General features: G+C 41.4%; 1 protein-coding gene across 1 annotated transcript in view; it reads left to right on the top strand.

The window, feature by feature from the left end:
- Positions 1-16,736, top strand: part of ELOVL3 (ELOVL fatty acid elongase 3) — a 37,201-nt gene that overhangs the window by 8,484 nt on the left and 11,981 nt on the right. The window contains exon 2 of the mRNA XM_068257948.1: positions 10,792-10,923. Coding sequence (XP_068114049.1) covers positions 10,792-10,923 — 132 coding nt within the window. The remainder of the gene's footprint in view (positions 1-10,791; positions 10,924-16,736) is intronic.

Genomic DNA, 16,736 nt, shown 5'->3' with positions numbered 1-16,736 from the left:
CCCCCCAAAAAAAAAAAACACTTGTAAAAAAAATCAGCTTGAAATAAATAAATAAATAGTTGCCTTAGGGACTCAGCTTTTTTAATCTATATTTTATGAGGGAAAATTAATTTTAATTTATTACATAGGGGCTTGTAATTATGGGCAGAACAAAAAAAAAACAACAGAAAAATGACACCTATATTTTAAAATAATATATTGTCGCCATACATTGTGATAGGGACATAATTTAAACTGTTGAATAATCGGGACAACTGGGCAAATAAAATGTGTTGGTTTTATCCAAAGGAGAACGTTTAATTTTAAAACTAATGATAATGATTTTCTTTCTATTATTTTTGTATTTTTCCCATTAAAACGCATTTAGAATAAAAAAAATGCTTAGCAAAATGTACTACCCACAGAAAGCCTAATTGGTGGCGAAAAAAAACGAGGTATAGATCATTTTCTTGTGATAAGTCGTAATAAAGTTATTAGGGAATAAAAGGGAGGAGCACTGACAGGTGAAAATTGCTCTGGTCCGTTAGGGTAAAAACCCTTGGGGGTGAACTGTTTAAAATAACTTTTCAGCACTTTGCAACTGAAAAAGTACCAAAAGGTTGGTGAAGATGTATTATCAAAATAATTTTGTGTATTTTCTTGCTTGCTGGTGGTTTAAAGAGTATTATATTGACAATTTTGAAACTATCACCTAGGAGAAAAAGCAGGTGAAAAAATGAATTGCATACGGCCCAAGGAGAGCTAAACCATAAGTTAAGTTAGATAAGGAGAACTAAACCATGAGTTAAGTTAGATAAGGAGAGCTAAACCATGAGTTAAGTTAGATAAGGAGAGCTAAACCATGAGTTAAGTTAGATAAGGAGAACTAAGCCATGAGTTATGTTAGATAAGGAGAGCTAAACCATGAGTTAAGTTAGATAAGGAGAGGTAAACCATGAGTTAAGTTAGATAAGGAGAGCTAAACCATAAGTTAAGTTAGTTAAGGTGAGGCAAATTAAGAGTTAAGTAATTTAAGGAGAGGTAAATTGTGAGTTAAAAAATAAGGTGAGATAATTTAACAGAAAAGCTTTGTGCATTGGGGCAATGTCTCATGGGCTACAAATAATGTGTTAAACCCACACACAGCACATAGATGTCAGTATTCACTCTTATCGATACACATATTGATCTTGATAAAAATCAATTCTAAGATATGTCAGAAAACCAGCTGTACTCACCTATAGTTCTCCACTGGGCTAGAACTACACGCCCACAAAAAAAAAACACACACATATATATATATATATATATATATATATATATATATATATATAAAATCAGTAAGTGGCAAGATAATCAATGGCGTCAATTCACCAGAGGTTACCAACCTATTTATCTCTTGGGAGGTAATTTACCTCCTGTGATATCTCCAAATAGCAATTCTCTAGAAGTATAGGGGAAAATATCGACAGAGAGAAATGCAAGAGATAAATGTGAGATAAGTATGAGATAAATAAGTGATAGTTAGTAGTTAGTTTTTCTCCAAATCACAATTCACCAGGGAAGAAAGGGGGTGTGGCCATTCGTTATTTTCTCATCTCTTTATCCCCTGAATGAACCTGGAGATATCGTGGTTTTCACACAGCAGCTGCTGCTGTGGAAGATGGAGCCTTTTGAGCTTACTCTGTTAGGCCTGGTGCACACCAAAAACCGCTAGCAGATCCGCAAAATGCTAGCAGATTTTGAAACGCTTTTTCTTATTTTTCTGTAGCGTTTCAGCTAGCATTTTGCGGTTTTGTGAAGCGTTTTTGGTGTAGTAGATTTCATGTATTGTTACAGTAAAGCTGTTACTGAACAGCTACTGTAACAAAAACCGCCTGGCAAACCGCTCTGAAGTGCCGTTTTTCAGAGCGGTTTGCGTTTTTCCTATACTTAACATTGAGGCAGAAACGCCTCCGCAATCCAAAATCTGCAGCAGCCCGGGAGTATGCGTTTCTGCAAAACGCCTCCCGCTCTGGTGTGCACCAGCCCATTGAAATACATTACCCAAGCGTATCCGCAGCCGCAAGCGGATCGCAAAACGCAGCCGAACCGCTCTAGTGTGCACTAGGCCTTAGAGCTTGCTTCTATTATGAGGAGACGAAGGCGCAGGAGGAGGGTCTGTTTAATCGAGAGAACAGTTCTTGATAATTTTACTGAGACAGAGGTGGTGAAGAAGTTTAGACTCACTCGTGATATGATTTATGATATGATCCAGCAGTAAAAGGCGGGAATACTCTGGTCACGTAGTGGTAAAACTCCGCCTCCTACCCACAATGCTTCACTTTCAAGCTTACAGAGAGGAAAAGTATCCCATGTAAATCATTAATACCGATTACCTAACTCTCTGCTTTCTCACACTTTCCTCATGCATATCTCTCCATTATCCCCTGCTATCGAACATTTTTCTCTCTGTCCTCTCACACTGGTGAATTGACTCCAGAGTGTTAAAATACCTCATGAGATAAACTACCTACCTTTTTTCTCTTAGTAAATCCTCTCTGGTGAATTGACGCCATAGTGTTTCCCGACACTTTAAGTAAAAACATGCCAGCAATCTGGCAAGTTTGAGTGAATGCGCCATAAAAAAAACTGGAGCCGTGCTGGAGGGGTTGCCATAAACAATGGAAAATCAGCTAAAAGGAAACAAAATGGATCTATACATTGAGGAAACTCAAACCTGAGGGGATGAGCAGAGATATATATATATGAATTGCTTTTTGACCAATGATTAGAGAACAACATGATAGGATAGACTGGATAATATGTAAATGAGTATTGTTAGTACATGTGGTTAGCATGGATTGGAGGTGTAGTAGCATCTAAGTATATCGTTATTGGTATGATTGCTGTGAAGAGTGACTTAACACACACGGTCCACGTATGGTAAATAACTGATTGCACCCCATTGTAAGATATAACATATGCTGACGGTAGTAGTAAACATATGGGATTAGCTCAGTGGAGAACTATAGGTAGGTATGTTTTTCTGACATATCTTAGAATCAATTTTTATTAAGGTCGATACATGTATTGATTAGCGCGAACATAAATGAAGAAAGTGAGAAGGATTATCGGCACTGCCGGTGCTTTATTCCATAGCGAGGCGCAATATGCAGTACACAAATATCGTTGCATAAAAGTTCACATACCATTGTAGTAGAGTGTGGAGGTGCGGTGGGTGCTGGGGACTGGTGCCTGACGGCCATTTCGTGCTAACAATGCGCTTCCACGGAGGCTAGGATCCTCATCCTAGCCTCAGTGGAAGCGCAGTTGGTGATAGATAGAATATGGTAATTTTGCTAGAAATAGGGAGAAGGTGGTATGATAGACACGGTGGGATATACACACCACTAATAAAGCCACATCCGCCAGGAAATCAATGTACAGTATAAAGCGCATAACAAGATGAAAAACGGCTATGGTACAGATTTGTATATTGTGGATGGGGATCTATTTGGTGAATGTTTATATAATTTAACCACTCTGAGGAAATTCCCGGTGTGGGCTAGATAGAGAACCAGGGGGGAAAAGAGCCCATCACAAAGTCGGAGGATAGGGACAGGACATGCATAACAGAATGAGTGATGTCTGGGTACTATAAAATCTAAGCGTATGCTCTCCAGCCCCTGATGAGTCAGTTCGCTGATGAAACCGGGAAGCTAAGGGAGACATGTTGGACTTACACAGGGAAGTGAGCTGAGGACAGCCACAGCCAGTACCGCTTCTGAGGAGACAGTCATATAATTGATATGCAATTTTAAGGATTTTCTCATGTACATATGATGATTTTAGTGCCTGTTAATTAAAACGCTGATTTTACACATGAGAGGCTGTGGCTGAGGTGTGACTGAACGCCTGAGAGGGAGCAACAGCAATCTGATATATTTGATTACAAGGAGCTATCGGATGAGCAGGGAATCAAAGGGGGGGGGGGGGGGGGGGGCTGACCCTGATATCCTGGTGATGGATTTGCACACCCTGGGCTGACTTGCTGCTGCATGCCGTGCGGGTACACGTGTGTGGAGAACTCAGTGGGCTAATACATCTGCACTATGATTTGCTTTTTTAGTCTTATGTTTTAAAGTTGTTTCTGTGATCAAAGGAGTATGTGGTAGTCTGGTGCTACACCACTTGAACAGTGAGCGCTGATAGATTGGATTTTATTTTCTGTTGTGGACTTTGGGTGGCCTGGACTATAGCGCTCCACCAGAGGGTAAGACTCAAAAATAACTACAGCCAAAAGCTCTACATGACAACTATGCAAATGACATTGTTTATAAGAGAATGCAAATGGCAACCTTAATGCTCCTCTCACTTCAGGTTCCCTTTAAAGCCTTGTAGTCAAGTATGAAGAGGGATTGGAACCCAATCCCTCTGTGACAGTTTGGGGCTAGAGGCTAGCAACACAAACTGTGGAGCGGGCAGGAGGTAAGATGCACAACGCATGACGTTCTTTCCAAAAATATGTATATGGTTGAGTTGACCTTTGTCAAATATCCTAATCTTGACATTATACATTTTTCAAACTGCATACAAACAGTATTATATATTGTAAACTTTTTGCGTAACCAACCATAAAATAAAAAATGTTTCCTTGGTCACTGAATTACCACACACACCCACATAAGACAGAACCTTGTAGAATATGAGGCTAAACCTGACAGACATGTGTCTTTTTTCTAACTCTTGAGCTATGTAACTATGCAGTCTTGCAGTGAGTGCGTGCAGCTACTTCCTGGAGCAAAGGGCAACATTCTTCCATTTACAGTACTAACCAACAGCAATTCTGATTCCAGCAGTTTGACTAGGAGGTGTATAATTAAATGCCAATGCTTTTCCTAACTTTTACGAGCTATGACTAAGCAAAAACATGCTGCGGGCAAAAGTTATTATGAACAAGTTGACTTATTTCAGGTGTCTAAACTTACATTTAGAAATGCCTCAATATTTTTCATTTACCAATATGGGGTGAAACAAAAGGAGAGTTGATGCATTTATCTACTCCTGCCTACCAAGAACAAGGATGCAGATGTTTCAGCTTTTGCTGCTTCTGTGCTTATTCTATGTCAATGACTTACCAGGCATTGATTCCAGAATCAGAATGAAGTTTTCATACTTAAAAACAAACTTAGCAAAAACAGGTCTCTTATTTCTTTCTGCACAGGGCACTTGACAGAATAATAAACGTGTCACAACTCCAATAACCTCATAGTTATTGCAGCAGGCAAGATTTTAGTGAATTGATGAACCTTATGGACTAGTTTAAAGTCAATAGGAACCTTTAACAACAACAACAACAAAAAAGCCAGATACTTACCTAGGGAGAGGAAAGGCTCTGGGTCCTATACAGCCTTCCCTCTCCTCTCCCAGTGCCCGTTTCAGCGCTGGCTCACCCATAGCATTATTTGACTAAATTAGTCAAATACTGCTCTCTCCGCTGCCGAAGGTAGGCTTCAGAAGTCTTCAGGAGCCTGAGTGCTCCCAAAGATGGGCCGCCCCATACTGCGCATGTGGGGGCGCCCTCTCTTGCGTGTGCTCAGTATGGAGCCGCCTGTCTTCGGGAGCACTCGGCTCCCGAAGACCTCAGAAGTCCCCCACGGCGGGGGATTTAAACAGGGAGGCCAGTGCTGGTTCGAGGGCACCAGGAGCGGAGAGGGAAGCCTCTATAGGACCCAGAGCTTTTCCTCTCCTAAGGTAAGTATCTGGTTTCTGTAAAAAAAAAGTCTCCCATTAGCTTTAAGTTTAATTTTTTTCCCCCCATTAAGAGAAGTGTGGTTTAATGAAGTATACTGTGGCATTGCTCTTTACTCCAGTTCTGGTTACTAGTAGAGAGAAGGTTAATTTACCCCAATCAGGTTACAACCCAGAACTTGCATAACTGATGTGTACTCTGATATCAGGGAATCTTGCCTTAGCAAATCCCATTTTCCCCACCCCAAGGAAATGCATTGGATTATCCTATCCTCCAGTTTCTGTTAGGAGCTGTGTGGAATCAAACCTTATGTTGTATATACGCATAAAAACAAAGTGATCAACAAGAAATTATGTTTGCTAAGAGGGCTTTTTGTTCTTTTGTAGCCCCTTACATACTCCAAGCACTTCTTGTTCACCATGAGCTAGCTGGGTAGTCTGTAACTTTGGGTATTGTAAGTCTTACCTCATAGAGCCATATTAATCCATGCCATGCACTGATGAGGATCAACCAATCCGAAACAGTCTGTATGCATGTTGGATTATTGTGGCTCTATACAGTTATCAAGCTGACACTTCATTGCATTCCAGCGGTTCTGAAGGTGTGTTTAGCTTTCAGGGACAACAAAGGATGATTTGCATATTCAGCAGTGATGCATCGTGGGTGACATCATATGCTCACTCCAATCTGAATAATCACAAATACCTTCTGTAATAAGAAGGCAAACTTGGAATGTATAGAGCCAAAATGTCTTCACACAAGCCACATTTCCTTTGACTTCTGGCCTATTGTTTGTGTAGGACATGATAGTGTCCACCACTATTGTAGGGACCTCTGAAAGCGATTGGCCTTGTCGCTGAGTAGGGTGCTTCCCATGTATCCATGGATATGGGGAACTCACAAATCTCTTATTATTTTGAAGGTGTGATGTGTGTATGTATGGCTTTTATAGTGAAGGCGTATGTCAAGGGGAGTAGAGTTCCATGGTAACAGTAAAAAAGGGCGCAGGAGGCTAGTGGACACATCGGGCGCCGCCATTCACTCCCATAATAAATATCGTTTAATGGGCGCCCGATAGGAAAAAAGGGCGCCGGAGAAAAATAACGTTTTAAAAGCGGCGCCCGGAGACTTAATGTTTTATTACTGCTTCTCATGATTACACATTATTTAATGATTTATACATTTTTTAATATTATTTTTAAACGAAAAACAGTACAATATTTTTTCAAACATTATTTTTAAACGAAAAACAGTACCATTTTTTTTTTACATTATTTTTAAACGAAAAAAACGCACAATATGTTTTTGAAACGTTATTAATGCTTATCACAGGGGGGTCTTAGGTTTAGGCACCAACAGGGGGGTCTTAGGTTTAGGCACCAACAGGGGGGTCTTAGGTTTAGGCACCAACAGGGGGGGTCTTAGGTTTAGGCACCAACAGGGGGGTCTTAGGTTTAGGCACCAACAGGGGGGTCTTAGGTTTAGGCACCAACAGGGGGGTCTTAGGTTTAGGCACCACCAGGGAGGGTCTTAGGTTTAGGCACCAACAGGGGGTCTTAGGTTTAGGCACCAACAGGGGGGTCTTAGGTTTAGGCACCAACAGGGGGGTCTTAGGTTTAGGCACCAACAGGGGGGTCTTAGGTTTAGGCACCTACAGGGGGGTCTTAGGTTTAGGCACCACCAGGGAGGGTCTTAGGTTTAGGCACCAACAGGGGGTCTTAGGTTTAGGCACCAACAGGGGGGTCTTAGGTTTAGGCACCAACAGGGGGTCTTAGGTTTAGGCACCAACAGGGGGGTCTTAGGTTTAGGCACCAACAGGGGGGTCTTAGGTTTAGGCACTAACAGGGGGGTCTAGGGGTTAGGGGTAGGTACAGGGAGGGTTACTTAGGCACCAACAGGGGGGGTCTTAGGTTTAGGCATCAACAGGGGGGTCTAGGGGTTAGGGGTAGGTACAGGGAGGGTTACTTAGTAAAACAAATTTTAAACGTTATTATACGTTTCACTATTTAAACGAAAGATTAACGTTTTTACAATTGCCGATTTAATGCACATTATTTAATGATTTATAACTTTATAAAACATTAATTTTAAACGAAATACAGTACAATACATTTTTAAACGTTATCCATGCTTATCGTTTAAAACCCCGCGCCCTTTTTTCCCAGCGCCCCTTTTTAATGTACGCAAATTCCATATTAAGGGCCCCTATCTTTATCTGGGAGAGTGGGCTCCAAAGTATGAAAGCACAAAGCTGCGTTCCCACTACAGTGGTAAACTGAATATTTTTTGTCCATTTTATCTAATTGGAAAACTGACAATGAGTATATCCTAATTTATACATACGAAATTGATGTTCACACGTGTCCAATGGATCTGTTGCGGTACGCAGACCGCATTCTTGGGCTGTCCATGATTTTTCTGGGAGTTCGGATGCTTTTCCCATATAGCCTGTGGTTGAAACGCATCTGCCCCAGGAACCCACTGGACCACAACAGAGCATTGGAGCAGACAGTGCAATGTCCGCTCCCGCTCACCGTTTCGGGGTGCACTTCAAGTGGACATTGGCAAAGCAAAATTAAAAAAAAAACTCATTCTATTGTCCTCCAGGCAACTGTGATTAGAATGAATGTGGCAAAAGCAGAGACAGGGTGTTATTTCGCTGCTAAGATCAGGTTGGCAGACATTAAATAATCTGGGGAAAACAAACACCTGCTTTGCATCACATATATATGCAACACATTTCTAAAAGCACAAGGTGTTCTTCTGGAGCTTTTTCTCATAACAAAAATCTGATTACAGTTGCTAATGAAATAGCTGCTGCATGAAAAAATCAGATAACAGGGTGTCATGCACATGACCTCACTAGAGATAGTAAATAACATACTGCACTAATTATTTTGAGTTGATGCAAATTATATGCTATTGTTATGCAAATTTATGCAGCTTGGAAGAGGACCAGCTGATTATTTTGTGTGATCCAATTCCATAAATTAGCCTAAACTTAGTATTGTTGTTGTTATTCTTGATGTTACACATAGATAAGCATTTTTCACACGGGAGGCTGAAGGCGTGGAATGCACTTCCTGTAATCTGCTGCCATGCAACTGCAGGGCACTTGCTAGCACATGGTAGGGGTGGTAAATAGGCACCCCCTCCATGGAGCCACATCTAAGCGTGGCCAGGCTCAGAGGGACTTGTGATTTTCTGCTGCTGAGTAACACTACAGGGTGTCAAGCACTGACATGAATGGTGTTACAGACACTACAATTTTAATTTGAAATGGTAGTATCTGAATTTTAATGGCACCCGAATGGTGCTCATGGCCAGGAGGCTGAACTGCCAACAACTTTGCAGTTTAGTCTCCCGTCTGAAAGACCCCTTTCGAATTGCAGTTGGTGTACAGCCATTGTAGTTAAGTTTCGGGGCTCATATTTGTACCACAACAAAACACAGCAAGATTAAATACAAGCGAATGTAGCCAACTGCTAAAATGATTTCACTAATAAATTAGGGATCATTAAAAGAATTACGGTTAGACTTCGGTGAAAGGGGAAGGTTATGGAGGTATGGGTATAGCTTGATAGCCATATCATGATGGGAAGTGCTTCTTCCTAGGCTGTGTCTCAGCTAACACAGCCTCCGAAGAAGAAACAGCAGGAGCAAATTGGTTGTTAGGCTATAGCCCTCGTCCCATCACTCATTGTCCACCACCTCCCGGTATGTTTTACTTTGCCATTTCATTCTTGTATGTCTCAATGATTCACAATAAATGAGCACCTGCAACAGGGCTGAGATTGTCTTTCCTCATTAGTAGAAGTAGTTAGATGATTGTCGTTATTTAAATCCCTGACTGCACTGCTCATCCTTTAAACTGGGATGGTATACACCATACTCTTGTAAAGCCAATGAAAGCATACTCTGTAGTGCCTGTTTCATTCTTTGAAGTTTTGAGAACAGCCACAGAAGATTTCACCCACCACTTTAAGAAGCATTCTGCATTTAGCACCTACCCTCCCAATACAGTACAGGAAGCAGAGCTGACCGTTCATGTCTGTACTGACATTTTAGCATACTATCACTCAAAATAATTGTTTTCTGCAGGAAATATCTCTTTTCAGTACCCAGCCTTAGGGCTAGGATACACAGACCTTTGACTAGTTTGCTTTCACCTTATGTTCAGTTTTACAACAGTTCATGACAAACTAAAAACAACTTGAACTTGAATTGAAGACAAACTGATCAACATTTGAAATGACCTTGAACCAAAGTCAAAGTTCCATATAATCTATCCTATAGGGAGTTGGAATATTACCTAAAAGTATGTTTTGAAAAGTTCAGAGCTAGTTTATATCCGGTGGGCCATATACCATCAGCAAGCTTGTTTTTAAATGCATGTAAGGTAAATTAGGAGGACTTCAGGATTGGGCTGACGCCCATTAGAAATTGCAAATAAGCAAACACAATCCTTAAATGCTTTTTTATGGTGATTTCAGCAGCATTTTCAAGGGCAATGTCCGGTGATTTCAAAGTGCTTTTGAATTGAATGCTAAGAATTTGGACAGTGATTGCCATTTTGCTTTTTTTCCCTTATTTTAGTTCTGGGTAGTAAAGTCACAGCAAAATCGCTTTGTATAAGTGATTTTTAAGTGTCACCATGAGAATTAGGCTGATGTGTACCTGCAGGATAGAGCTTTCAGGTCTTGCAGGGACGACACAAGTACAGGACAGAGAGTTCAAAGGATAAAGCTGTCTTTGTAGATAGGGATGGCTGCATAAAACAGCTTTACTGCCCCTCACTGAGCCGCCCCTAAATTTCTGGTGCCCTAGGCCATGGCCTATGAGGCCTTGCCAGAAATCCGGCCCTGGACATGGAGCTCTTACAAAAAAGGTATCCTGTAATTTTTTTCATAGTTATTTTTCTTCAGGAGATTTAAACACAGGATCACCAGATTCTAGGTAAACTCATAGGATGTTTGAAAAATTAATAATGTGAAAAAAACATTCATATCAGATGCATGAAATCGTGTCTGGACTACAATTGTTCCCTAAGGATAATGTTTTATGTTCTTCTTTCACAGGAGCAAGTCCTTCTTTTTCTCTCTCCTGTATGCTGCATTGATATTTGGCGGCCAGCGTGTTATGAAAGAAAGAAAAAAGTTTGAATTGCGGAGACCACTTGTCCTTTGGTCTTTAACACTTGCTATATTCAGGTGGGTAGCCACTCTTGAGAATGCAAAAGTAAATATGGTTATGGTTATACTGATATTCTAAATCCCTGTGCTTGTTCTTCAAAATTCACTACTGCAGTCAAGTATGCTAGCCACCATTATAACAGATCATTGGTAAAGCTGCATAAGACACCACCCAAGAAGTAGAGGCAAAGTTGGATTTACCATAAGGCACTGTAGGCTCATGCCTACAGGTGCCTGTTGATGGAAAGGCTGCTCATTCCATTCCCCGAGCACCCCCCTCCTTCTCAATGCATTGCAAAGTCCTGATCAGTGTTTAAATGAGAGGTTACTTACCTGGCTCTTGGCATTCCACTGATCAATCTCCTTTCAGTCCAGGGCACCTCTAACTACTTAATACTAAGGGTATGTCTGGCTACCTAATACTAAGGAGCACTTGTAGCTACTTATGATGGGCAAGGGAAGTAAGGGAGAAGTAACAGCAGAATGTGAAAGATCTAGTGGAAATAAGTTGTGTTTGGGTTACAAAGGAGTGCTTGACTGGACTGTGCAGCAGCTGCTGGCATGTGAGGAGCAGTGCAGGTCAGTCAGTCCATTGGAAACAGCAGGAGATTATTATTATTTAGTATTTATATAGCACTGACATCTTCTGCAGCACTGTACAGAGTATAATGTCTTATCACTTAACTGTCCCTCAGAGGGGCTCACAATCTAATCCTTACCGTAGTCTTATGTCTATATCGTTTAGTGTATGTATCATAGTCTAGGGTCAATTTAGGGGGAAGTCAATTAACTTATCTGTATGTTTTTGGAATATGGAAGGAAACCAGGCTGCCCGGAGGAAACGCATGCAGACATGGGTAGAACAAACAAACTCCTTGCAGATGTTGACCTGGCTGGGATTCGAACCAGGGACCCAGCATTGCAAGGTGAGACAGCTAACCACTATGCCACCGTGCTGCTGCCCACTATGCCACTGTGCTGCCCGTTTGATGACAGTTTCTCCAAAACATTTTCTATACTCTCTGCCTAACACGTGTCTCATGACCAGAAGTCGCTTCCTCAGAGGCAATATCACTCTTAATGCAATTTGTCAACTCGTGACCCCCAACCCCAGGAATGTGACATGTGTGACTGACATCCATCCACTTTGACATACATTGCACCGTAGAGGCCAAACTACATTTTTGCAAGTAAGACCCTTCCAAGGGCCTTCTGCATGTACTTGGAGATAAGTACTGTTTTTTTTGTAGGAATTTCCAGTGGCATACCTAGGGTATTTGACACCAGGTGCTGATTATTTACAGCCCCCGACCCCCAAAACACTTTAATATAAGCACAGATAAAATGGTAGGACATTAGACTATGACTATGGTAGGATTAGATTGTGTGTTCCTCTGAGGTCAGTCTGTGGCTTGACTATGTATTCTGTAAAGTGCTATTAATATGTAATTAAAATAATATGGTAGGACATTAGACTATGCTAGAATTAGATTGTGAGCTCCTCTGAATACAGTCAGTGACACGACTATGTACTAAAGATGTCAGGGCTCTATAAATACATACAGTAATAATAATAATATGGTGGCACATAAATCCAAAACAACACATGGATTGGCACCGCAATAAGTATTTAAAGCTCTTTATTCCATGTGCTGTGGTGGTGGAGGTGACAAAAGACTATGACTATTGTAGGATTAGATTGTGAACTCCTCTGAGGACAGTCACTGACATAACTATATAATCTGTAGAGTGCTTCAGAAGATGTAATCTATATAAATACATAATAATAAATTAATAATATGGCAAATACAGACTATGGGCTTGATTCACTAAGCTGCACTGCTACATCAGCGCAGCTAAATGACTACAGGGAGTGTTATAATTCCCTGCACACACTATGCAGCCATACCTTGGGTCAGTCCAATTACACTGGGCTCAATTAGTTTAAAGAGCGCTTAGTTACATTTAATGATTGCTCCACTGGACCCGCCCGGAGCCCAGTAGGTCCAGTAGTTTCAAAGAACAATATTGCTGCACGCGGGTTCAGTGGAGCCATCGTTAACCATTTCAGCCCGTGGGTATTTTTCACCTTATGGACAAGAGGAATTTTCACATTTCAGCACTCCACACTTTCATTCCCCAATAACTTTATCACTTCTTATCACAATGCAATGATCTATACCTTGTTTTTTCCGTCATCAATTAGGCTTTTTGGGGGGTACATTATGCTAAGAATTATTTTATTCTAAATGCATTAAAATGGGAATAATAAGAAAAAAATGGAAAAAAAAATCATTATTTATCAGTTTTCAGCTATTATAGTTTTAAAATAATTCATGCTACTGTAATTAAAATCTGCACTTTTTATTTGGCAATTTGTCCCACTTACTGCAACACTAAAATTATATCCCTAGTATAATGTATGGTGACAATATTTTATTTGGAAATAAAGGTGCATTTTTTCAGTTTTACATCCATTACTAATTTTTAGCCCATAATATAATAATAATATGCCCTCTTGACATACATATTAAAAAAATGTATTCCATAAAGTCAGTAGGTGTAATTTTACTATTTGGTCACAAGATGTCCCCGCTGAGCACTTCCTATTAGCGTACAATAAGTACGCTACAGGAAGCAATGTGTTGCTACATTGTAACTAGGGACGTGACACAGGTATCAATGGATGCCTGCAATCATGGTGGCCTGCGGGGAGATTAATGAATGGGAACTTTGTTCCCATTCATTAATTTTAACGAAGCAGCGGAAATCGGCAGGGGGGGGAAGCGCGGCGGCTCTATTTCAGAATGAACACTGTTTTTAAACTAAAACTCTTCATTCTCGGCGGACATGTACGGATTGGATCAGGGGACTTTTGTCCCCTACAGCCAATCCCCCCTGCTCCTGGCAACATCGCCCTGGCGATCTCCCGCACAGCACCTCAAACTGCAGGGCGTGACTAGCGTGTCCCTGCGCCTCTAGCAGCTGCTGCGGACGTGAGGCTCACGTCCCAGCGTCAGTAATGGTTAAATGTAACTAAGCATTCTTTAAACTAATTGAGCCCAGCGTAATTGGACTGCTTCCGCTATGGCTGTATAGCGTGCACAGGGAATTATAACACTTCCTGTAGTTATTAAGCTCTCAGTGAATCAAGCCCTATGACTATGGTGGGGACAAGCTGCTTCTGTGATGCAGAACATGGCTTTCCATACTCTGGGAGTGTCCTACTAATTTTTTCATAGTATGACAGTCTGCTTTAGGTTAAAATGTGTTCTGCGGTGCTCTACAATCGCACTGCATACATAGCAGCAATATACTGGTTTAATAGTTCAGCAATAATGCAGCTGGGTGAAGAGAACAATAAACAAAAGTGTAATGTTAAAAAAGTGCAGAGTATTGTGCATTGGTGGAGTGCAAGTGAGATAACAGAGCATGTTTTCCGCATTTCTCAATACTCTGCATCTCAACTGGGGTAGCACAGGATGTTGGGGCACAGCGGCAGGGCATGAGCGGGCAGTTCCACAGGACTTTGTGTGTCATTCTTCCCACCATGTTGATCCCAGGGCGGCCCGTCCCCATTGCTTCTCCTTGGTATCCCACTGGGAAGATCCATCTAAGAACCTTCTCCTTCTACCCTGAGTCCCGCTTAAAGAGAATCTGTATTGTTAAAATCGCACAAAAGTAAACATACCAGTGTGTTAGGGGACATCTCCTATTACCCTCTGTCACAATTTCGCCGCTCCCCGCCGCATTAAAAGTAGTCAAAAACAGTTTTAAAAAGTTTGTTTATAAACAAACAAAATGGCCACCAAAACAGGAAGTAGATTGATGTACAATATGTCCACACATAGAAAATACATCCATACACAAGCAGGCTGTATACAGCTTTCCTTTTGAATCTCAAAAGATCATTTGTGTGTTTACCTTCTGTCCCCTTCTTCTCTCATGCACTGAACATTACAGGCTTCCTGCAGACAGCTTTGAATGTGCCTGTGTTTGTAATTCCTCAGTATGTGTCAGCCAGCTACTTTCACAGCCGAACAGAGGAGGATTTTTATCCAGCTCTCTTCTATCACTGATAAAATAGCAGAGAAGCTGCTGGCTTATGTAAATAAAACACACACTGGAGTGTGCATAGAGGAACAGACCAGCACAGAAGAGTTGGCAGCCTTCCAGACACAGGCCGACAAGTCTGACAGGGGAAAGATACATTGATTTATTACAGAGACGGTGATAGTACAAAGTGCTGCAGTGAGCCAGAACAGATTAGAATAGGTTTAGGAACTTGTAGGATGGTAGAAAAAACGTTCTAATTTTTGTTACAGAGTCACTTTAATGTTTGAGGCAGACCTCTCCAAAAGCCTTCTGCTACTGTACCTTTTTGCCCACAGCCTGTGTTGAAATAAGGGGTTCATGGGAGCAGACCAATACACAACAAATGCTAAACTGATACTGGTGGAGGCTAAGACTAGAAGAGAAAGTCATTTGCCTTACATTAATAATTCTTCAAATAAATTGTTCCTGTGGTGTTGCTAATGTTGTGTGCAAACCAATGAATTGTTGACATGTATAGCAAAGTACTGTATGTGCCACCAGGGTACAGTTTCACCTTTGGAAGTCCCAGAAATGTACCTAAAAATACTCAGGAACGTTTCAGTATTTTCATAAGACGTATGTTATACTTGATCAAATCCAAATAAAATCTAAAACTGAAGGCCCTCTAAATCAATGTTTGATCATTTTTTTGTGTTTTATTGGTTGAATGTAGCCTGGCCAGAGTGTGGGGGTAGGGTGGGTGGTGACCATGAGTGGTAGCAGTGTCAGATCGATGGTCACATAGCAATTTGCTGCATTGAGTGTCCTGCTAGTATTTTATGTAACATCAAGCAGTGCAATTTGAAATAAGGCTCATACACATGGGGCACAACTGTCGCCACAAACACGTGGCACGCGCATGTTGCGGCGACAGGTCCCCCGTGTGTATGAGGCGCGCGCCACGAACCGTCGCCAGTCAGAGCTGTCGCCAGGAGATTGACGTGGCCAATCGCCGGCAACAGCTGTCGCTGCAACTTCGCCGCAACTGTTGCTAGTCCGCCACGCATACTGCGTTTGTATGCGAACTAGCGACAGCAACCCATACTCCATGTACGGAGCTTCCGGCGGTGGGGAGGAACCTTTGGCGACAGTTACCGCTGCATCTCTGTCCCTCTGTGCGCCGTGTGTACGGCTGCTGCACAAAGGGACCTGGCGACGAACTGTCGCTGCTTTTTTTTTTTTTCTGTCTCTTGTGAGACATTTGTGCCTCGTGTGTATGAGGCTAGGTAAATGGTCAGTACCAGGGAGATAGTGATTGTTTACCCAATGTAATAGTCTGTAGCTACCTTTTGAAGCTTTGTTACATAGAGCTGTTTGCTAGTTGGATTTATATGCTGCTATGTTGCATGCAACCATTGTGTTTGATGTAATTGTTCAACATGCTACAACTGAGTGTTTGTGTAATTTAAGAAGTTTACATTCCATGTGTGTAACATGTTCTGTTTGCTGTTGAGGAGGGAAACCTTGATGTTTCCATTACTACCAGACCTTGTTTTGCTATGCCATTTCTTAGTTAATGTTGCTAGTAAATAATTCAGTGGACTGGTCTGCCCTCAAGTGCTTTAAAGATTATTTGCAGCAGTGACAACGTAATGTATTTAATAAAGCTATAAGATGTGGGCTTACTTGTACCACTGTCATTTTTCCCATTAGTGTCCTGCTTTGGTGTCACCTTTGACTCTGCACTGCCATTAACTTTCATTATCTAGAACAGAGTTCCCCAACCCTATCGTCAA

This window comes from Hyperolius riggenbachi, chromosome 10 (assembly GCF_040937935.1).
Source record: "Hyperolius riggenbachi isolate aHypRig1 chromosome 10, aHypRig1.pri, whole genome shotgun sequence".
NCBI lineage: Eukaryota > Metazoa > Chordata > Amphibia > Anura > Hyperoliidae > Hyperolius > Hyperolius riggenbachi.
The sequence above is the reverse complement of the archived record's forward strand: the minus strand, read 5'-3'. Positions and strand labels throughout refer to the sequence as shown.